Source organism: Cimex lectularius, unplaced genomic scaffold (genome assembly GCF_000648675.2).
Source record: "Cimex lectularius strain Harlan isolate CLEC.00 unplaced genomic scaffold, Clec_2.1 scaffold24, whole genome shotgun sequence".
In the NCBI taxonomy this organism is placed as follows: domain Eukaryota; kingdom Metazoa; phylum Arthropoda; class Insecta; order Hemiptera; family Cimicidae; genus Cimex; species Cimex lectularius.
The window spans coordinates 1,288,355-1,311,136 of NW_019392666.1; the positions used below are offsets into that span (position 1 = coordinate 1,288,355).

Below are 22,782 nucleotides of genomic sequence, written 5' to 3' on the forward strand. Positions count from 1 at the left end.
TGATGACACACCTTTTTTAATATTTAACTTTTATTATTTGGTATTTATATATTTGAACAGACAAATTTAAAAAAGTCTTCTGTAAAGAAGGACCGATATAGCCATAACTAAGATACATATAAGGATATTGGACGAACGTTCACTAATCCAAAATCCTGAGTTCTCTTCATAAACCATACTTTGGTCAATGCCCTCTGGTTCTCTGGTGTCCTCTTTGATTTCTATTTGTTTTTCTTTTACTTCATTTTTAGGCTCAGATTTTATAGTCGAATCTTCAGCCTGAAATGAAAACAGTTAGTTCAATTCTAGGTACCTGTATAAAATGAAACTTACTTTGAACATAACACTTTTTATGAGCTGTGATTCGTCAGAAGTTATCGATGGAACATTTCCTCCAAGGAGATTAATTATCAACCCACATTGCGGGCACTCCCATTTACGAGTCCTGAATCAATATAAATAAATTGAAGCCAATATTTACAATTTGGGCTTGATGAGGAATTACTTTTTGGCTAATGCACGCCTTTCTTCAGGAGTGTAATCCAATGAACCTATGGCCCCTTTGTGTGCGGTGGGCATAAATGCAATCAGTGCCAAGAGTGCTGTCCTGATAGACCAAGATGGTTGCCATGTCTCTGGATGGTAGCCAGAAATACTTAAGCAAATTTTTTTATTTGTTTCAAACCGGCCATTTGGCTGGAAATAAAAAATTTGTATGAAATTATACAATTCATTATAAATCAAATAATTAAATCAGCAACAATTAAAAGATTGTTTAGAAGAAAGTGAAAATTTGGCTCATTATTCTGACTAAAGTATTTTTGAAAAGTAAGATCTGGCAAAAATAATTTTAAATGTTCAATTTTTTTTACGATTCGAATTTCACGGGTTCGCAACAGCCGAGGTCATATAAACCCTCAGAGTGCCGGTGTTTTTGAAAAAAAAAAAAAAAAAACATTTGTAAGTATGTCCGGTTCAAATGCAGGGCCGTTGGATTTGAACCCGGGACCTTTACCTTACAGTGATGAGCGCCGTGTCAAAGCCTAAACCCTTGCGGCCACTGAAGCCCCAAATGTTCAAATTAAATTACATGTTATGATTCTACAGACTTAACCGACAAATTTACTACAATATTTAATATGAAATTCTCAGAAATGTTAATTTGCAACAGAGGATCTAATAAGGATTGATTGTAAATTCTTTACAAAAATTTATTACAAAACTGTTCTGTATTTTAATTATCATTATTTGATGCTATAATACATTTATTAATTTATTTATATATTGTATGCTTTTGGAAATAAGTCTGTCATTTTCATAATTTTCTTTCAGATTTTTGAGCATGGATATTGTTTTATACGATTACCAATCTCTCTCATTACTTTTCTAACAACAACAATAATAATTGTAAAAAATAACAAACAATTGGAATTTATATAAACATAATAAATGTAATAATAATTTTAAAAAATTATACTTGAAAGTATAGGATTGGGTTAGTGTGAGTTTTCTTATATTTGTGGTTTAATAAGCATAATGATGGTCAGCAGCTTAAAAATAAATAATAATAATAATAGTTGGAAAAATATTTCATAATTACAGTGAGTAACACAATATGAGGTGGGGCCATAGGGTACTGCGTTGGAAGTATGATTCTCCCATGATATATGCCGTTTTCAAATTCTGTTCCAGGAGCCCCACGTACAGTGAAGTGCCACTCGAACAAGTTGTCTTCAAGGGGATGTGCACTGTATTCCTCAGTAGCATCTTTCAATTCACAAGCCTCCCGCATCAATCTTTTCACAGCTGAAAGTTATAGCTTGAATGTTTCCATATTTCTCTCAATCGAATTATTAGAATTCATGGTAATCTTATTGCACTTAAATTATTGAAATTAATTAACTTGAAATTACCACTTAATTTTTATATCTCCATCAAAAACAAGTATTTGTATTAAATGACAAACAATCAAACCAAAAATTTTAATTATTTTACTGTGAAATTCCTTACCTATAATTTGTATTATTTAGTAATTACACATGAAATCTTTGAACACACAAATCAAGTGCATCAATTACGCATAATACTTAAGCTGGTTGTTAACACAAGTTAAAAATAGTTATGAATAAATTTATAAAACAAGTTTGTGGGCATAAATCTATCGGTCGCCTACATAGAAGTAGGGAGCAAAGAGAAGTTTCCCACAAACCTTGGAGACATAGAAACACGACCCCAATAAATAACAAAAGTCATGCAGTGAGTTATGAGTTATGCATTGCAGGAAGGTTGTTACAGGTCGCCGACATAGTTCATCTACCTGAGGGATACTGTAAATTTGGGGTCGCAACAGCCGGGTGGGGTTTGTACATTCTATGCTAGAGGTTCATTGACGAGGGACCAGCGGGTGTGTAAAGGACACTCCTAAGAATTACAAGTTGTTGCCAAACAAGTCATGACCAACCATTGAAAGGAGTTGACAGCCCAACAAGTTTTGCTTTTCCTTTCCTCCTCCTTAATGTTAAACCGATATAAAATGGATGGCTCACAGAGTCAGTTGAAGGAAGCAGCCAAGAGATGGTTGACTACCCAGACCCAAGACGAGTCGAATAGCGAATAATGTCAGTCGACTGACAGAAGTGGACAGAAAGAGAACTTGGTCAGCCAGAATCGGGGTCTCAATGAGAGACTCAGCCAGCAAGATCCAATACAGCCATTACAGCAAGTCAAATAGAGTTGACTTAAGGACCCAGGAAGCTAAGGGAAGAAGAAGATGGAAGATACTGGAATTCGTGAGCATCACTGGGGTAAATCCACTTGTTAATAGGCTCATTCCCAGAGTTAATGTTGTGGCTGACTTTCCTTGTTTGGTTTACTTTTTGTTTATTATAATACTAAGACATGCAAGTGAAACGATAAATGTCTACAAATACTATCTCTTTCTCTACACGAAAAGTATTAAACATGTATGTTAAATTTTCTCCTATCACTTAGCAATAAGTATGTAGAGTGTCAGTACCTGCTTATCAATATTATTAATTTAACACAAACATTTCACCATATAAATTCATTTGAGTATAAAAAATTGCCTTTGATTTTAATTGCAGTTACTCCAATACAACAATCAGAATAGATAACACTCAGTGAAGTAAAACTATATTGGTCCGATTGACCAAATAATTCTTTCCAATTAATTAAAGATTAATTAATTGAAAAGACTATATTCCAACATTAAATAGACAACCCATTTTACCAAATTGTTTTTAAGGATGGATTTTAAAACAAGGGAGGAAAGACACGTATCTTTAGTAAACATGACGTGGCAAAAATATTCAAACAACTTGTATGTTACGAATATACCAATATTTAATATTATTATGTTTCATTTGTTTTATAGTAAGTCGACGTTTTGAGGAATTTCCAAGACTGTAAATAAAGGGTGGATAAAAACTTTGGGAGGAAAACGATGACACCGACACTATCAGTTAAAAGGAGTGACATTAGAGTTAAAAATAACGTGAGCAAAATTCTTAATCGAAAAACAATATTCATACGATACGAAACAGTTGAAAGGAGTAATGTGAAACAACATACAATTAGTAGTTACTAAAAATGTTAGTAACAACGGTGACTTAGGATATTTTGGTTAGATCTCGGCTAATCTCACCTGGTATCTTTTTGTTATATTTCGACTCCAAGTCCTGCATCGTCCCAATATGTATGTTGTCGTTAGTTATTACAATTTTTCCATTTTAATAAAACTTTATTGGGCGGGTGGGTTTCTTTATGACTAGTCGGTACGTGCTGTACGAGTGTGGAAGCGAATCTGACGTAATATTTGTACATATATCACCAACTACAAGTTGCGAGGACAACACGCAACACTCCACACTTCCCAGTCCACCACCACGGTGACGACTGGTGACTGCTCAACACTGAATGACTGTAGAACTGCTAATTGCTAGTGAGTGTGAATGCTAACCTTTACCTAGAATGACGAATTGTGATGGATCGAACCATCGTGGAACGAGTGTCGGTACAGGTGTGGAAGGTTAAATTAATTCGAGTGATAAGCGCGAGACGTTGATACGGATTGGGACAACAGAATTTATCCGATGTCTTTATATGAAATCCTGTTGATCGAGCCGTTCTACACCGGCTCTCACAAAATGTTGATTGATAAATTGAATGAAGGTACTTTGTATCAATTAATTATACACTGGCAAAAAAGTGGCCACTCTCGTTTTTTTGTAAATACTTGGAATCATAATTTTTACTTTTGTTGCTTACTGGATATTTTAAAGATATAGCTAAATAAAAAATTAAACAGGAAAATTTTTTATCCAAAATGTTACTATGAAAACAATGAAGAAAATATTCAGTATGGAGTATTTCCTCCTCTTGCGTTGAATTCGACATGGCAAAAATTAGCATCTACTTTTTAAGGTTTTGATTGTAGCGCTGTGGTTTGTTTTAAATACTATTCCAACAGGGCCATTCTTAATTCCTGCATTCTCGGGCATCACTGGGCAACAGCTCATCCACAAGGTGTAGATAGGGTTTAAGTTGGGACTTCACTCTGGACATTGAATTAAAGCCCATTTAGTCACCAACGATTCTAGCTGTGTGGTACATTGTATTGCATAAAAATAAAACCGTCACCAGTTAGTGGATATAAAGAACACTTCTAATACAGCTTCAAAAAATAAAACTTGATAAAGATCAAGTTCGTGCGACCTTCCGTAGGTGCCTGCCCAAACCATATTAAGTCTAAGGACAAAACCTAATTTTAAATCGACAACTCTTGATAATGCCAAACATAATAATTAATGTGTGGTATTTAGGCTCATTAATTAATGATTATTTGGAGATCGTGAGATGCGGTCTGATGTGATGTAGATTTAGAAAAACATTTTCTTTATCGTTCCAACGTTTCGATCTTTATTGAGATCATCTTCAAGGCCTGGGATTTAAATTATACAAATACATGTAAAATGTGAAAAAATGAATTTATAAAATGATAGAAATTTTAGACTCAACGAAGTATTTGTATTTACTCAAAGTGTTTGTTTTCTGTGTAGATGTGTCAGTACTGTGTGTCGTGTTGAGAGTGCCAGTGAGATATTAATGTTTTTTGTTTATATACATTGGATTTTGGAGGATCCAACGTATATAAAGTAAGTATAATGGATCTATCCCTACTTTCCCACTCCTTGGTTGAGTCTAAAATTTCTATCATTGAATAAATTCATTTTTTTTACTTTTTACATGTATTTGTTAAATTTAAACAATGTTTATAAATCCCAGGCCCTGAAGATGATCTCAATAAATATCGAAACATTGGCACGGCGAAGAAAATATTTTTCTAAACCTATGTCACACCAGATTGCATCTCACTAACTCCAAATAATAATAATTAATGCTCTCTTACTACTTACTATAAGCTATATTTAGTGTAGGAACTGGCTATTTCACAGGAAATGTATAAAGAAACATGAGAGATAAAACAAATAATATAACTGGGGAATGTACATCATTCAAAGAAAATGTGTACTTCCATAAATGTAAAAACAAGCAGCATTTCCCTGATGAAGGTCCTATAAATTCAGCAAAAGCTCAGCAAATTGTTGGCATTTACTTTGTCCGTAAATGGCCATATCCCTTTCTCTTAACATATCACGGTAAATAAATAATATATCAATTGGCCAATATATTCTACTATGCATTTCTTTAAAAAACCTTACACATAATTTTATTTGTTAGATTTTTGTTTAAATTAAAAAGGTTATTTCTTTTGAAATACCTTGTAGGGTTCTTTTTTATACAGAACAAATTTCTTTAGTTTTAGGAGAAGAATTTGGGAAGAGCAAGATTTGCTTTATAAGTATGAAAGGTAAAAAGTGGCATTGGAGGGCAAGAACATCTGCCATATATTTGTCACAAAATATACCTTTTCAACATTCATTTAGGTCAGGATTAATTAATTAGATTTAAAATTTTCTGGCTAAATACGCACTATATATTAATCTTTCAGAGTAATCTTTGCGACCTCAGTCTTAAACTTGTCTGAATTGATAGCATTGAGAGAGGATTTGCGAAATACTAAAAAGATCATTTACTTTCATGAAAACCAATTGAATTATCCAAGACAGGAATACAAAGATAGAGATTTTCAATATGGTTATAATGAAGTGTTAACCTGGTATGTCACCATTTTATAAGTGTTAAAAAATAATTGTAAAAAGAAGTAAACGATATTAATAGATAATTTGTCAGCCTCGTTGCAGATTTAGTAATTTTCAATTCAATGTTCAACAGAGATTCATTTTTAAATGGTATAAAAAAACACTTTGACATCCTACCAGATTATCGCCCGAAAAGTTTAAAAGAAAGAATTGAAAATAAATCTCACGTTATTTATTTCCCAATTTTAAATTTAAACAACCCTGTTTGCAAAAACTACAATGTGAGGCTGCACATCGTCTGGCCTCATCGTTGGTATGTTTTGTATGATTATTGCCATTTTTCAATTGACTGAAACTTTTTTCTTTTTTTTTTTTCTCTAGGGAGCATGATAAAAATCCTCGAGCGTTCTTGAATGTCATATGTCGCCTGAGTAAGAACAGTTCTGATTTTGATCTTTCTATGATTGGAGAACAATTTACAGATCAGGACACATTTGAAGAGATAAGAAAAGATCTGGGAGACCATATTGCAAATTGGGGGTATGTCCATTCAAAAGAAGATTATTTCCAGATCTTGTCAAAGTCGCACATCGCTGTTTCTACCGCAGACCATGAATTTTTCGGGGTATCTATGTTGGAAGCAGCACAAAGAGGCTGCCTACCACTTTGTCCAGACAAATTGGTTTACCCTGAACTATACCCAAGCTGTTGTCTATATAAAAACTATGAAGAACTGTACAACAGACTGGTTTATTTCTGTACAAATGTTCATAAAATTAAATCTCTTGTTCAAAATTTGAATGTTGATAGATATAACTGTAAATCACTTATTCCAGAATATATTAAACTTTTCAGATGACATTTCAAATGTAATCATTTTATTTATTTATATGTAAATAGTTATACATTTTGAATATTCATCATGTGTAAAATTTTGCAATACAGTCTAACTAATAATTTTTAATGTTTAATTAAATCTGTTTTCAGTCTGACAAACACACCCTCACACACATTTGAACATAAATGAATATAGAAACAAAATATTAAACAAATAAGCCTCTTTAATTTAACTGTATACAACACTGCTGATTTTTAACAAATTTTTAAATGTGTTTTAAAATGGCCCAAACTAATTACAAAGAGGAGTAGTAGATTCTGCTAAATAGCTCTTCACTCTCGAATACCAAAAAGGTGGATATTTAGTTGTGTCAATATCAAATGGTGTATTTGTTTCTATACCATTCCTTTTGGTAAACACCGAATAGCCTCTCCAAATTAATTGGCCATGTAAGCGATTACGGTAACTCACAATTTCAAGTTCCTGTAAAAGAAAAGATCTTGAGTTACAAGAAAACCAAGATACAAAAGGTTACTGACAATATGGAAAGTGTGGGAGTGAGTCTGATTTGTGTTAGACTTGGTCGCTTTTTTGTCTGGCCCAGGTGATAAAACAATGAAAACAGTTGTATCCACCAGACGGTAGTAACCGGTAAACACCGGTGGCTGGCGAAATCCAGGAAGCTTAGTTCTTAAAAGGCTGACGCATCCCACCGGCTCTTCTGGGGTTGTCAACATCAACACTCGGCCATCAGAGAAAAACCTAATTCATCATCTTTATAACTTCAAAATAATATTAAATTTGAAAATAAATTACCGTAGGTATCTGTAGTACACAACCAGATGCCATGGGCGGTAATATTGGTCTTGAAAGCTGTTTTCTCCATGTCGAATGTATGTGGTCTTACTGATATAACAACCTCCAAAATGTAGCCTTGGCCTTTTAATAAACATCTCCCTCCATGTTCTATATTGACCACTTGGTGAACCACATTTGACTCCCCAAACCCTTTAATTTTTTATTTTAATAATTTTTATGTTAATAAACAAATGCTTAACTAATCTGATGGCCAATGGCCTTCACTATCAAACAAACAAATGGAACCAGGACATTCTTTTTACAACCTGTTGAGGAATGATCAACTCTCAAACCTAATATAAATGGATCACAATTATAATTTAAGAATTTAAATTGTTCGTTTCATCTAAGGACTTGGTTGAGATGTAAAAGCTAGTGTCACGAACCCACGATCTTCAGATAAGGCTAACTTCAAAGCTCACGGTTCGAATCCCTCTTGGAATAATTGAAATAATTAATATGGTCAATCATGACAGCTAAACATCAATGGATTGATATATTTTAAGTACTGATTTAGATGGATATTAGCAAAACTAAGCAACAATTACAATGTCATTTGTAACCAATTGGCTATAAAATAATTATAATTGTCTACTTACAGTGAAAAAGTTATTTTTGGTGGAATATCATGTTTAGGATCCAAGTATCCATTGGATACTCATTAAGGACAAGGCTAAAGGTGGGACTATAGAGAACAGACTAATGCACTACCATGTTTTGGTAAGATCATAACCACTTTTAACCGCACTAATAGAACAAAATTTTAAATTACATCTACACTCAGGTCGGTTAGGCTGCATGTTTCGTCAACAGACCAACTAACATTTTGATTTTTTTATATGATCAGATTTTAATACATAATTTATATTGTGGCATTCTAAAATATTGGTACATACAACTTATCACATTTTAACATTTGTTATATTTTTTAAATTTTAGTTTGGCTTCCTCTTAGTCTAAAAGTAAGGCTGTAAGAGCCTATTCAGCCACAAAATCCAATCCTTGTCGCTCATAAATTCTAAATGCTGAACAGGTACAGAAGTAAACATTTGTCGTGTTAGTAGGGTTTGGTGTGAATTGACCTTAATCTACGGTAATTTTTCTTCAACAAATACATATGAGTAATCTAACTCTTACAAATTTAATAACAAATTACCTGGAACAGGCTGTTCTCCAAATTTCTTGGTCTCTGCAGCAAATGTAAAACCCACGACATACCCTTGAACATATTTCCAGCGATCTCACGTCTAAATCAGTACTGACAACCCAGCGTAAGATGTATAGAAAAATTTCCATTGGAAGAGAAGAAAAATGAGTCCCCTTTAAATATTTTTATAATTATATTTATCAACATAAAAAAACCAAAACATGCACCCAAATGTTAAAACAAACATGAAAATTTATATAAATGTTAAATACTTTTTGAGGCTGAGCAGGGATACACAGTGTTCTATGGTGTTTCAAGTTTACAATACTCAAATGAGTAAGTAGGTCCATTTTGCTTGCATTGAAACACAACTCATCATTTTGATCAGTGTTAATGAAAATAGAATTAATTTCTTCTTCATCACTGGTATCATTATTACTTTCTTTAGATGAGTGTGTGGTCATCTGAAAAATTTTAAATTCGATATCTGGGACAAGCTGGACTGCTCTTCGATAGAATTGAATTGCCTCATAATGTTTGCCTTTTTCCTCATTTTCAATTCCAAGTTGAAAAAATACTTTTGCCTGCTAAATAAATTGCATTACTTAATGTTTGTTAATTGATCAGAGATATATGCTGTGCTTTTTATTGCCTTGTCTTCAATATTATGAGGAATCTGCTCTTGTTCAGTGGTGTTTACATTGCATTTTGAACTGTGATGGGGAGATGACTCAATTTCCCTCTTCCATTCTTTCCTGAACTCATTCAAAGTTGAAACCTAAAAACAACAAAAAGAAAAAAAAACACGAGTTTCAATATCAAAATAAATTGCTTTAACCAAACAATTAAGTTTCAATGTTAATTGTATACTGTACAATTATAATACTTTTAACCAAAATAATTTTATTGTTATTCTTTTGTAAACAGACAACAATGTAGTAACGTCAACAATATGTAAACAGTAACAATGTGTATACTGACAGGAAATAATTTCACCAACTTGTAAAGACTGTAAAGTAAAAACAAATGTTTCGGCAAGGTGCCAAAGAATTGTGGTAAAAAAATAAAATAAATGAAATTGAATAATAAAAAAATTTAAAAAAACCAAAGATTAAAATTTAAAAAAAAAAAAAAAATGAATGTGATTAAATGTGGATAAACAACCAGAGGGGAAGAAAGAATGTGAGAGGACTTACTCTGCTAGCTCAAGATCGTTTGACGTGGGAGCTGGATGAAAGAAATCGGGCCCGAATCCGAAATCTGCTCGCATCTAGCGGTGCCAAGGATAAGGAAATGGACAATAGAGGAAATCACAAGGGAGAGATGTTGATCAAAGTGGTAATGGCGAACTGAACAAAATATATCTTTACAAGCGGGTACATTTTTTTTTACTGTAGTGCATACACATTGACAGACATACATATGTAATGTAAAATTCATAATACTAGTAATTCATATTTTCTCCTCTTGATTTAATAACATTTTAAATGTCTTAGTATACCTTCTAGCAACCAGGAAATATCTTTTTGTCATAGGAGAGCAATTCTTCAAAAAGAGCCTTTTCAAAATTTGAAAGGTTTTAGGTTGAGATGAGGAGTTGGTATCCGAATGGATCAAAGTCACGATAGTTCAAGGGTTAGAGTGGTGGCGTATTGAACTGAAGGTCGTTGGTTTGAATCCCACTCGTGACAGTAGCTTTTTCATCTCAACCAAGACCTCAGATAAAAAGTATAAGTAATGTAATGAGCACCCACAATATCCAGATGTCATGGGTTTGAATCCGGATCCTGACACTAATTTTTCAACTTAGCCACACTTTGCAATAAAAAATAAAAAAATCAATTAAAATTCAATTAGACATTTAGTTAGATGTCCGGCTGTTAGGCAATGAGGAAGATCAATGTTTAAATTATAACTATTTAAAAGGAGAGTTATTTGCATGCTTAAATACAAATCTCAGACAAAACTTGTTTACGGCAAGGCCCGACATCCTGTAATAAATGAGTGCTGATAATGAACTGATCTGAATAAATGTAAACTGTAATAATTCATGATATGTCAATAAACAGATTGGGGCCAATTAAAAACAAAAATTAAATTATAACCAAATTTTTCTAAAGTTACAGAACAGAATTTAAACAAATAGCTGTCAACATAACATGATGATGTAAAGGTGATCAACCAGCTGTTATTCAACAATATATCTGGTAGGATTGGGGTTGTGGTCCAATGATTGTCCTTGTATTGAAACTACGCCAAGCTTTTGGTGTTTTATTTCACCTTCCTCAAGGATCTACAACAGATATATAAACATAATATTTTATAATTACTCATCTGTACAAGTGAAAATCAAAAATCAACTTGTTCTTACAACTTACAGATTCTCAGTCAATACAGCCCTAATTGTGAAGTAAGAGTAATTATAAAATATTATATAAATTAGCTTGGCTTAGTTTCAACACAAGAACATAAATTGAACCACATCCCCAATCCTACCCAATATATCATAACTCATGTCTTAAAAGAAATCATAAACTTTTAAAAGTATGATGAACGTTTTGAAAATATTCAATTAATCGTGTGGGGAAGTTCAAAATCAAATCCCCACTACAAGTGGTATTGCCAGTCAAACAGACACAACATTTATATGTATTTCAACTAATTATTCTTTTCAACTCAACTAAGACCTTAGATAAAAAGAATAATTAATTGAAATAATACAGTCAATGATAACCGCTAAACATATATGGATTTATATGTATATCCATCAGAAGAATCGTATACAATTCTAAAAAAAAGTAAACAAGTACATGGTCTTGTGAAGAAGATTCTTCTTGGTCTTCACCGTCGATATCTCCCCCTTCGGCAGAGTTGCTACCAGCAGAACGCTCCTGTTTATAAACAATAATAAATAAATGCACTAAAGAACCTAGTATTGTTAAACAATTGATAGAGTAAACACAGTTTATATGAAATTTGGTACTCACCATTTAATCGAAGACTCGTTTAAATTAAAAAATCTCTGTCTGAATATCTTATTAAAATCACAACGAACTTAAAGTGCTTGTTGTCCGAAAACAATGAAGGCATGTTTGTGGACGAAGATGAAGACATTGACGCTGTTAATTGTGACTTGATCCGATGAATCAAGTCTCAATTTGGATCAATTTCAGCGTTGAGATTTGAAAGATAGAAGCTGAATTTAGCTCGAGCCCTGACTGCAACGTAGTAAACTGACCGAGTGGCCTATTTAGATAACGGAGAAGAGGCTGAACAAAAAGCGAAGACAGGTGATAGTGCTGGCTCGTCATAGTCCGAAATACGTCATCATTGGCTCAAATATTTATAATACCTCTCAAATACTATTACTGTCATGCTTAACAAAAAAATGTTAATTTCAAATTCATTGTTGAAGTAGATTGGGACAGAGCACCCTACCTCTTGCTAGCCTACCCCTAGCTCTAGCAGTCTAATCCAGACTAGATTCAGAAGAAGCGGTTTTAGTCAATACAACTAAGTTGCATGATTGACCCTCAATTAGTTCACTGCTGTGTGAACTGTGAAAGCTTTTCTTCTTCAAAGGGAACAACTTCTCTTCCCAAAGGGAGTTTAGTACAATGTTAGAACTCGAGAAAGTAGAAGCACTCCTTGTGCTTGTAAGAAGAGATGTAAAAAAGGAAGAAACCTAGTCGAAGAAAAGTATGGACCCTCCATTGTTACAAAATCAAGAAACAGATGCTTTTTTCTCACAACTACTGCTGTGGCACGTCCTTTCAAGTTTTGCGCCTTCTAATTTTGTTGTTATACTCCTCACACGTCCTAGAAATTCGCAAAAGATTAACTCCTATAAGATATACTTATCTGACTTTGATTAAAGACACTATTACCATTGATGAGTTCCTGTGAATTTTTACTGCAGACAATACACTAAAAATGAGAATTTGATATTTTTCTTTATTAACTGAATAAAAATAAGGACATTTTTAATAAATGAATAAAAATAGTACTCACTATGAATACAATATTTTGTCTAAAGTAATACAGTCCAAGCTATGATACTCCATAATAGAGAATCTGTTTGAATAAAACTTCTTTTAATATTATTATCTTTTTTTAACAGTGCTGGAACTAAAAAAAGTTTTATTCAAACACAGATTCTTCATCACAATGAATATATATTACGCAGGGCGGGTGACTAAGATCTGAGGGGTTAAATGCCTGGGTAGACTCGTACCCCATCCCTAAAGGGTCCGGGACTTGGTCGGTTCATGTGTCCTGCATAAAACTCTTGGACTTGTTCACAAACCCCAAGATTTTGGACCATTTTATCTCGGGGAGCGATTTGGCAATGTCCTCTCCTTCAAAAGCCTCAAATCTATGCCTGGCATACCTATCACACTCTGCGACGTTTCTTCTTTTATTTCACAGAAGGGGTCTGGTAAAATACCCATTATGAAGAGGTGACTTCTCAAAGGGCAATGGCCTGTCAGGATACCTTTCAGCCTCTTAATTCCCATCCTTGAGTTAGAGAATAGCCATTTCGATTCTTTTGGTTTAATCTCCTCCACAAACTCCTTCGATTGCCTATTTCCGGGGGACAGATTCCATTCTTTTAGGAATTGTTTCATGCCCCAGCTATTAATACTCTCTTTCGCTGTGCTTATAGAGTGTGGTAATACCGGTTGTGGCCCGACAAACGCAGTATTTGCTATCACAATAAATAATGCTGAAGTTTATTGGTCTAAACTGCAAAGTGAATTATTATTTATTGTACTACTCTTTACACTTCACGTCCTATATATGACGGGACAATTATACATTTCTTCAATGATCTGGTCCACATTCAAACTTGCAATGGCAGAGCTTTCTATGTTGACTCAACTAGGAAACTGGTGTGAATTAGAAATGCCAAGCGGCAGTTAGTAATCATTTGCTACACTCCTTGACACTAGTGGAATCAGTTAACCACATAAATGAAACTATCCTTAGCCCTCTTTCAGACATGTATTTACAAATTCCTAACTTAAAATTTACTATTTTATACCATGTACTTATAGTTATGAAAAGATTGTTAATAAATGATATTTTTATTTAAATCTATACAGTTGTATTTATACAATTTCGTTTAAGTAAAAAATACAATGACAGTACAATTATATATTTATCATTTGCTACATTCCTTGACACTAGTGGAATCAATTAACCACTTCAAATGAAACTATCTTTAGCCCTCTTTCAGACATGTATTTACAAATTCCTAACTTAAAATTTATTATTTTATACTATGTACTCATAGTTATGATAAGATTGTTAATAAATTTGATATTTTTATTTAAATCTATACAGTTGTATCTATACAATTTCGTTTGAGTAAAAAATACAATGACAGTACAATTATTATATACTTACAAATAATTGTTTTGATTTTTTTTCTTTCGGTTGACAATTTTAACAATAATTACAATATGATATATTATAATTTGTATGGATTAGACGATGCTAAATGAAGTTTAGAAATGTATATACATAGGATAGAAGTATAATATATAAAGTGTCATATTATTATAACCAGTTTTAAATTAAAATTAGATCAATTATAACACAGATGTAGACTATGGATCAGTTGATGAAATCACAGTTTACAGAAAATTCTAAGAAAGAAAAAATAGTTACTACTATATTTTCAATACTTAGATCATATTACTAAATAATAAAACTTCATTCAGAGTTCATCGTGATTTTTGTTGGCATGTTTGATGACAAATTCAAATAAATCCTCTAAGCTTCTCAGCCCTGTATATTCCTCTACCTTTTCACCATTGTTGTACAAAATAAGTGTTGGAAATCCATTTACCTAAAATAAAATTTGATGAGTAAACATTGTAAGGATTACAACAGTGGTGTAAACCTTTCACATACTTCCTGCTCACTGCAAAGTTCCTTGTTCAGGTTAGAGGAACAATCTACTTTTGCAATAATTATATTTTCATAGGAGGAAATTTTTTTTCCAAGGTCCTCCCATGTTGGGGCTAAGCCTTTGCAATAACCACACCTAAAGCACATACATTATATTGATCATAATAATTAAGCTTTAAGCTTTTTCAAATAACCATGGAGCAAAGAATTTGATGAATGTCAATCCTTTGGAGACAGTGGACTTAAAATTTGAAGCAACCAAAGACAGAACTGGACTAGAAGGTTGCTGCACATCTTCGGTTGTGATTTTGTCTGCCATGCTGTTAAGCTGAATTAACTTTTCTTCTATATAATGTTTGAAATTATTTATATTTCTCTGGCCCTGGAATTTATCTATCTGAAATAGATTAATCTATTAAATACTATCAATAATACATGATCAGAAAGAATTTTTCTTCATTAATCCAACTTTACATACATTTGACATACATTTTTCCCAGAACCAATTTGATACATTTGCATAAATTTCCAATACAATTTTAGATTAAAAATTCATAATTAACAAGATGCTCTAGGACCCAAGAGATTAAGTAAAAAATACATATTTAAAAAGGTTTTTTTAAAATTAAAAAATTGATCCAAAGTAAAAGGTATTATTTTAAAATACTATCAATTACAATTACTTCTACACATCCCTGCCTGTGACACAAAAAGTATTATCAAGAATTCTAAACGAAGGCATTTTTATAAATAATTAGTAAGTAGCAATTACAAATATTAAATAATTAAATTAATAACAAAAGCAAATAAATAGTAAAGATATGACCCCCATCTAAACAAGATATGACCCATCTGCTTAACTTTAATTTTAATCAATATGAATCATCATAAATGCCTGCATAGAATCCTCCCCCATCTTAAACATAACACAAAATTAATCACTTACCTGTTGACCTTTCTCAATCCATAACAATGTGGGATACGACTTGATGCCAAAATTTCTGCATGCCTGTTTGTTCACAGTGCAATCAACTTTATTTATCGTGACTTCTTTATGTTTCACATAGGTCTTGCCTAATTCTTCCCATGTCGGTGCTAACTTCTGTTATAAAAATAAAGAAATCCAATAATTATGTCACTAAAATGGGCAGAATTATACATTTACCTGACAGTGGCCACACCAAGGAGCATAGAATTTAACAAAATGATTTCCTTTTGATAACTGATCTGTGTAATTATCATCAGTTAGTTCTTTCACCCCAACATTCTCGACCTCTTCTAATTCACCTGTCTACAAATAATTAAAATACCATTTAATACAAAAAATTATTAGACTAATTTTAGGTCTACAGAAGAAAATGTTCAAAGTAATTTTGTGATCAATACTTCAGACAAAGTCAGATTGGGAAAAGCTCTTATTCTTTCATCTTCATTTCAACAAGGTCCTCAAACAATGCAACATTTATGCCATGATGCAATGGCCATTTTCTATAACATTTGTTCATAACCATGACATGCAATCCTAATTGGCCAGAAATAAAAACATTCCTCACATCATTTCCCCCTGGGCACAACTGCTTCAGACATTCCTATTGTTTGCTGTTTGTTTTATCACAAGTCTGGCAATAATTGAAACAATTGGAAATTGCATTTGGAAAGGCCTGTGCATACTATATTTTTGAATTGAGTTTCATTCAATAGAGAGGATTCCTGCTTATGTATCTACCAGTTATGTTGAAATTGAATCCTACTGTGTACAATGTAGATAAAATTTGTAAGTGCGGAAATTCCGAAAAAAGAATCTGACCTTTCATTATGGTTCAAAGAGAAAAACATGTCACATGGTCTTCATGTTAAACAGTTGCCGTGATGGGACGAAAAAGCACATGTCCATCCGAAACTATTCATAGAAGCTACCAATATGACAAAACCTAGTTTTTCATTGTACAGCTGAAGAGACCACCTTTTAGACTGTAACAACTCTCATGGAAAAAAAAAGAGGAAAAAATTATTTATGTAGACAATTTAATGATTATATGTTGCTATTAATTCTTTTTTGCTTATACATTTTGACTGTCACATTAATGTTGAGTATTGTGCTTCTGTCATAAGTGTCAAATACATTTACAAATATAATCAGGTCATGATAGAGCAGATATCATGATAGTTAGTAAAGGTACGCAATTTAGTTCAATCATACATATATTCTAGAAATGTATATAAATACAATGGAAAGCACATGGCACTTAATGGAATTACCAATGCATGCATGGACATACAACGTTGAATCACTGCCTATTCATTTGCCTGGACAAAATCATATTATATTTACAGAGGGAAAGGAACATAAAGCGTTGATGTTGAATAAAGTGACAACAAAACTATTAGCTTATTTTAAATTCAATAAAACAGACAAGAATGCTTGGCAATAGACACATTCACAAATTCCATTGTACATTTTAATTTATTATACATTTTCATCTGGGATGAAGCGTCAATGATTCCCCAACCTGTATTAGCCACTATCGATAGGACATTTAGAGATGTTTTTAATGACAACATGCAATTGCTGGTAAAATTTTTGTACTTAGGTTTTACCAGTCAGGAAAAAAGAAGCAGGAGACAAATTTATGAAGTATGCTTAAACGATAGTTTATTAGCTTTCAACAATTCAAATTGTCCAAGAAATTGCATGCAGACGAAGATTCCATTGAATTCTCAAACTGGTCATTAAATATCAGAAATAAATATACCAAATGAAATATTATGCAATAATTTAATTGATGAGATTTATCCATTAGATTTATCTGAGGCATAAATGAGTAATAAATAGCGTTTATTTAGCATTAGCATCATATTAGAGCTAGAAATGATGAAGTGAAAAAATCCATCACCTTAAACGACTACCAGTGGAAATTGTTTCCATAGATCATATTGAATCACTAGCTGGTGACAAAGCTGACAACAAAAATGTAAGTTTATGTATACCATTGAATATTTACAATCAATAACACATTCAGTTTACAACCTGCAAAACTGCTCTTAAAAGCAGGAAGTAGTTATGCTATTTAGGACTTTATGCATAGGAGACGGTTTGTGTAACAGGACCCATTTGATAATAAAAAATCTGGTAGGGTTAATACCACTCTGTAAAATATTAACTGGGAATAAAAAACGGAGATATTGTGTCCATCCCTAGAATTTATTTTGACACATGAGGAGAATGCTGAAATGCCGTTTTGAAACTGTTGCAATTCCCAGTCCATCTAGCATTGTTATGACCATAAAATAAGACACAAGGGCAAAGTTTTGAGAAAATAGGTTTGATTATAAATTCAAAAATACAATATTTACACATGGACAATTAATTATATGTAGCCCTGTCGAGGTGTATGACAAAGACTGGCATTAAAATAGAATGTAAATTAAAACAAAAATGCATAGAAAATATTGCTTTCAATGCAGTGTTGGAGTAGCACACAAGTTATTTTTTTCTAGTGAGCCTGCCAAAAATCGAGAGGTGAGGAAATTTTTGAGCTTATTTATTTGTTGTGAACTAGAATACGATTAGGCATTTTAATGGCAGTCATTCATCAAACTTGTCCCCCCCCACCTTTTGGCAGAGATTTTTGCAAAGAGGTGAATTAACTTACCCCAAGACTCGAACCCATCTGGACATTTAGAAACATTGTCAAGTGTGTTAAAAAGTGAATATCTTTATATTTAACGGGTTCCAACTTGTCAGGGCTGAAATATTTAAGCCTGCAAGATGAAAAGTATGTAAATTATTAAATAAATTATTTAATACAAAAAAATAACGAACGTCGGATATCCTGTAATATCTTGTTGAGCGCATAGTACTGTTTCTGTTGTGCAATCAACTTGAGCAATAGTAACTCTACTACCTTCTTCATTAAGTAGATCAGCAAGTTGTTCCCATATAGGGTAGAGGCGCTGGCAATGTGAACACCTGTAAAAATATATTTTTGATTAATAAAATATTATATAACATTATTATAGTTTGATGATCTTTGATCATGATCTGTCAATGATTTCACATAATATTGAGTTATAAGGCAAAATTTCATCTTTTAGTTGTTACTATATTTCTTAAAAAAATGTGTTATCAAAATAAATTATCAGGCTATTGTTGTCACCAATATTTAGGATTTAGGAAACACAGATGAATAGAGGTGTAGGAGAATAAAAAGTTAACATACCAATCTGTCAATAGGCAAATAAATATAGTACTCACGTGTGGCCATTCCTTTTGAAAAATAATTTATTGGAGGAATTTCTATTTTATTTTTTGTTAGTGTACCGACAGTTTTCGCTCATTTTTGAAGCAATAGCATATTGTTAAAAGCAAATAAAGTAATAAAACAATAAATGTAGAGTTGTGCTTGGTGTTGACCAACTTGTCAGTCAAACTCAAGATTGAATATGGACCCAATAAATACATAATGCATATACGGATTTAATTTATTTGGGAGCTAATTTGGCTGACGTGACCATCCCAAGTAAACTGATTTTATAAATTAAAACCGACAAAAGAACCTTGCATTCACGAACAAAATTAGCAACTTTAAATGAAGAATTATACACAGTGGAACTGATCAAGTGATGTGGGTTATTTTGATGCGTTTAAATAAATTTAACTTAAGAAAAATTACAAGTTGCTATACATCTTTGCATAAGAAGTGAAGAGGGTGTGTTTTGTTTTACAACTGTCTATCCTGAAAAAAAAACAACTTTAAACTGGATTTAGATATCATTTTGTTTCTTTCCTTAATTTTAGTACAATCATGTATTTTATTTATTAATGTGCACATTATCCTAAGAAGAGTTCTAGCTTCATTTTTTTTTTTTGTAGAGAAGCTTGAAAAAGCCTTTTGCATCAATGACATCAACCTAATTATCAGAATAAAATATCTATCGTAATAGCATGGAAGGCTATTCGTAAATTAATAACAACTAAAAAGACACAGTAAATATTTCAGAGGAAGATTAAATTATATTTTTGCAATCCATTCAGTTTACATTTGTTATTGAGAAAAACAATATATTTATCTGTTGTATATGATAAAAGCACCTTCTTATATTTGATTTGATGTTACTATTATGACAGATATTGATAATATAAAATAATATTAACAATCAGAAGGAAAATAATAATTACCAAGGAGCATAGAACATCACGAAGTGATTTTTCAGGTTGATGTTTTCTGTGAAAGTTTGAGTGTCATATTTAACAATTTTACTTTCCTCTGAGAATACATTTCCCAGCAAGAAGATGAAACAAACAGAAAAAAGTGCGAAACTCCGGATTATAGGGTTCATTTTCGAAATGAACATCCAAAACGGGATTAAACTAAAAATAGAAAAAACGAAATACTAAAACGCTTTGAAAATGAACATTACAACCATATCAATGGTAAATGACGGTAAAATAATGAAACTACAAAATACAAATTCATGTCTATCGTAAATTCGTAACCTTCTTTACCTATGCCTACATCTGGATCTGACTTCTGTGTAGTGTGTACATTTGATCTATGTACTGACAAGAAATAAGACAATTGTACAAACACGCACATGTGTGATATTTCTATATATGTACACTTCGTGTATGCAAACACTTTTTTTAAAAAGCACTTATGAATCTCTTGTAAAACTAAAACGGCTAAAATATGTCCATTCAATTTTAATTTTATTTTTACAACGTACAAAATATCCAATTAGTAAAGGTACAAGCTGTTATTTTATTTTACTTATAATTATTTATTTATAAACTTTATTGTTAATCATAATTCATAAAATTCAATGTATAGTTTTGTAAATATAGATGTATCATTTAGGGTGTGTATTAAAAGTTGTAACCCCTGTTCTGTGCTTAAAGCACACCGGTAAGTCCTAGTTCATGAAGGTACTTAATTAGTAGGCCCGGTTTCAGTGGTCGAATTTCTTCTACTTCCTCTACAGCACGACCAGTTTTGGTTTATTGTGCATCTCCATTTTTTTTTATCTAGAGCTCCCCATTAAGGTTGAGGTATTTTACCAGACCCCAAAGCTTTTTCAAGGGCTCCTGTGTGTATCCTTCAGGCCCTGGCTTTTCCTCTCGCAGGATTAGAAATCTAAGCCTACATAAGTTTTTGCACCAAGAAAACCTTTTTTTGAAGTATTTATATAGTATAGTATATATTTGGAAGTATGTCAGGTTCACATGTAGGGCCACTGGATTCGAACTCGCGTCTTTTATCTTACAGTGATGAGCGCCGAGTCAACACCTAAACCATTGCGGCCACCGACGCCCCCCTTTCTTCTTATTCTTAGCAAATTTTGCACAGGCTTGTTTCTGCCACTCTGAGTCTGCAAGTTTGTTAGGAGGTTCTTAGTGATACTGAGTTACATTGTTCCCTCATTACCTTTTTATCCTTCTGTCTGAGATATTCATGGATTCCTATGCCTCAGAAGGGCTTGGGTCCTATCAGCGGTATAGCAGCTCCTCTTCTTTCCTGTTACCTTTCACTTTTACATGTCCTGGGAACCAGTAGAGGCTGACTTTGTTTTGCCTATCTAATTTGTTTAGTTTAGTTTTGCAATTCAGCACCATCTTTGAGCTAATGATGTTTGAACTTAGCGCTTTGAAGGCTGCTTGACTTTCTGACATGATAGCTATATTCTTGTTTTATCCAGATTGAATTGGGTCCAACCTCAGCTTGAAAGATACTGGTGTATTTTCCCATGGGTTCTGAGTATTTGGTTCCTGGACTGAATACTCTTGCCCCTATACATTCTTACGTTCCAGATCTGTCTGTGTACCAGTAGATGGTGCCATTCTTAAAGGGTGGTTTTTCTCTCTCCCATTTTTATTTTATTTGGAAATTTCAATTTAACTCAAACTCCTGTTCATGTCATCTCTTGGGCCCATGAGTATTGTATGGTCTTTGATTAGACTATTGCTATCTCTCTCTATTTTAATTTTATTTCTATTAGATGTTTCTTTTTGATAATATTAATAATTATTTTCTGCGCTGTCCTCATTATAATGTGGTAGAGGGGGATACAATTTAGTTTTAGTAAGTGATCTAATAATATTTAAATGAAACAGGTAAAATTAAAAGTATTGATTATTACAATTTGATAAAATAAATGGTAGAAGTATTTTTTTTTAATAGACTTCTGTTAATGTTAAGTAGATGACTGTTTTGAAGGTTGGGATGATCTGTCAGGTAGATGTCAGGCCAAGTGTACTGACTAGTGAGTCTGCTGTGAAACCGTCTACACTCATGCTCATCTCCTTCTTTTCCACTGCTGGTCTGTCTTCTGAATTCTCTCCACTGACCTACCATTTACCGACACCTAGAAATGCTCCAGCTCCACGAAGTTGATATGCATGTTGTCATTAACAATGTATAATCTACAAGGCTGTTACATATGTTATAAATCCATATATGTATTTAGCAGTCATAATTGATCATAAATATTTAAATTAATTATAATTAAGGTCTTGGTTGAGATGAAAAAATTAGTGTCACAAGGGGGATTCGAATATACTATCTTCAGCTCAATATGCCACAGCAGCGAAGGTCGTGGGTCCTTCTTGTGACACAGTTTTTTTCATCTCAATCAAGACCTGTTATAAATGTTGTAAATATATGAATAAATATTCTTAATCATAGTAAGATAAGATTGTTAAATCAAAATAAGAATATTGTAAAGATTCAGATGTTATAAGTTTTATAAATATTTTTAATAAGATTTTTTTATACTAAAACCAGCTGGGCTATCTTGCCTTGATTCCTTGCCTAGCTTTAATTACCAAATTATTATTACAACTT

At 32.6% G+C, this 22,782-nt stretch overlaps 4 protein-coding genes and 1 long non-coding RNA gene across 8 annotated transcripts; 2 read left to right on the forward strand and 3 right to left on the reverse strand.

Annotated features, from left to right (window-relative positions):
- Positions 1 to 12: 12 nt before the first annotated feature.
- Positions 13 to 4,058, reverse strand: LOC106674404 (ubiquitin-conjugating enzyme E2 J1-like). Its single transcript, XM_014407079.2, has 5 exons — positions 3,665 to 4,058; positions 1,601 to 1,806; positions 506 to 696; positions 334 to 445; positions 13 to 279 (listed from the first exon to the last, which is right to left on the reverse strand). Exons 1-5 carry the CDS (start codon positions 3,702 to 3,704, stop codon positions 67 to 69), a joined length of 762 nt encoding a protein of 253 aa, XP_014262565.1. The 5' UTR covers positions 3,705 to 4,058; the 3' UTR covers positions 13 to 66.
- LOC106674402 (glycosyltransferase-like domain-containing protein 1) lies at positions 1,825 to 7,134 on the forward strand. 3 transcript variants are annotated; one of them, XM_014407072.2, is made up of 6 exons: positions 4,103 to 4,191; positions 5,475 to 5,678; positions 5,840 to 5,966; positions 6,032 to 6,199; positions 6,274 to 6,495; positions 6,564 to 7,134. In XM_014407072.2, exons 2-6 carry the CDS (start codon positions 5,492 to 5,494, stop codon positions 7,039 to 7,041), a joined length of 1,182 nt encoding a protein of 393 aa, XP_014262558.1. In that variant the 5' UTR covers positions 4,103 to 4,191; positions 5,475 to 5,491; the 3' UTR covers positions 7,042 to 7,134. The 3 variants fall into 3 exon arrangements, with proteins under 3 accessions (XP_014262560.1, XP_014262559.1, XP_014262558.1); XM_014407074.2 differs by lacking the exons at positions 4,103 to 4,191; positions 5,475 to 5,678 and adding an exon at positions 1,825 to 3,514 and having other exon boundaries at positions 6,564 to 7,131; XM_014407073.2 differs by lacking the exon at positions 5,475 to 5,678 and having other exon boundaries at positions 4,043 to 4,191; positions 6,564 to 7,131.
- A 91-nt stretch (positions 7,135 to 7,225) lies between these two features.
- Positions 7,226 to 12,282, reverse strand: LOC106674401 (F-box only protein 9). Of its 2 annotated transcripts, none has more exons than XM_014407071.2 (8): positions 12,013 to 12,282; positions 11,836 to 11,916; positions 9,678 to 9,803; positions 9,298 to 9,609; positions 9,035 to 9,198; positions 7,837 to 8,028; positions 7,560 to 7,782; positions 7,226 to 7,503 (listed from the first exon to the last, which is right to left on the reverse strand). In XM_014407071.2, exons 1-8 carry the CDS (start codon positions 12,013 to 12,015, stop codon positions 7,312 to 7,314), a joined length of 1,293 nt encoding a protein of 430 aa, XP_014262557.1. In that variant the 5' UTR covers positions 12,016 to 12,282; the 3' UTR covers positions 7,226 to 7,311. The 2 variants fall into 2 exon arrangements, with proteins under 2 accessions (XP_014262557.1, XP_014262556.1); XM_014407070.2 differs by having other exon boundaries at positions 9,298 to 9,612.
- Positions 12,283 to 14,167: 1,885 nt separating this feature from the next.
- LOC106660871 (thioredoxin domain-containing protein 5) lies at positions 14,168 to 20,539 on the reverse strand. Its single transcript, XM_014383887.2, has 9 exons — positions 20,448 to 20,539; positions 20,121 to 20,312; positions 18,765 to 18,911; positions 18,595 to 18,703; positions 16,107 to 16,232; positions 15,888 to 16,043; positions 15,136 to 15,338; positions 14,945 to 15,077; positions 14,168 to 14,879 (listed from the first exon to the last, which is right to left on the reverse strand). Exons 2-9 carry the CDS (start codon positions 20,294 to 20,296, stop codon positions 14,748 to 14,750), a joined length of 1,182 nt encoding a protein of 393 aa, XP_014239373.1. The 5' UTR covers positions 20,297 to 20,312; positions 20,448 to 20,539; the 3' UTR covers positions 14,168 to 14,747.
- A 65-nt stretch (positions 20,540 to 20,604) lies between these two features.
- On the forward strand, positions 20,605 to 22,697 carry LOC112126304. The gene is made up of 2 exons (XR_002909884.1): positions 20,605 to 20,688; positions 22,141 to 22,697. It is a non-coding gene; the product is annotated as an uncharacterized LOC112126304 (long non-coding RNA).
- Positions 22,698 to 22,782: the final 85 nt, after the last annotated feature.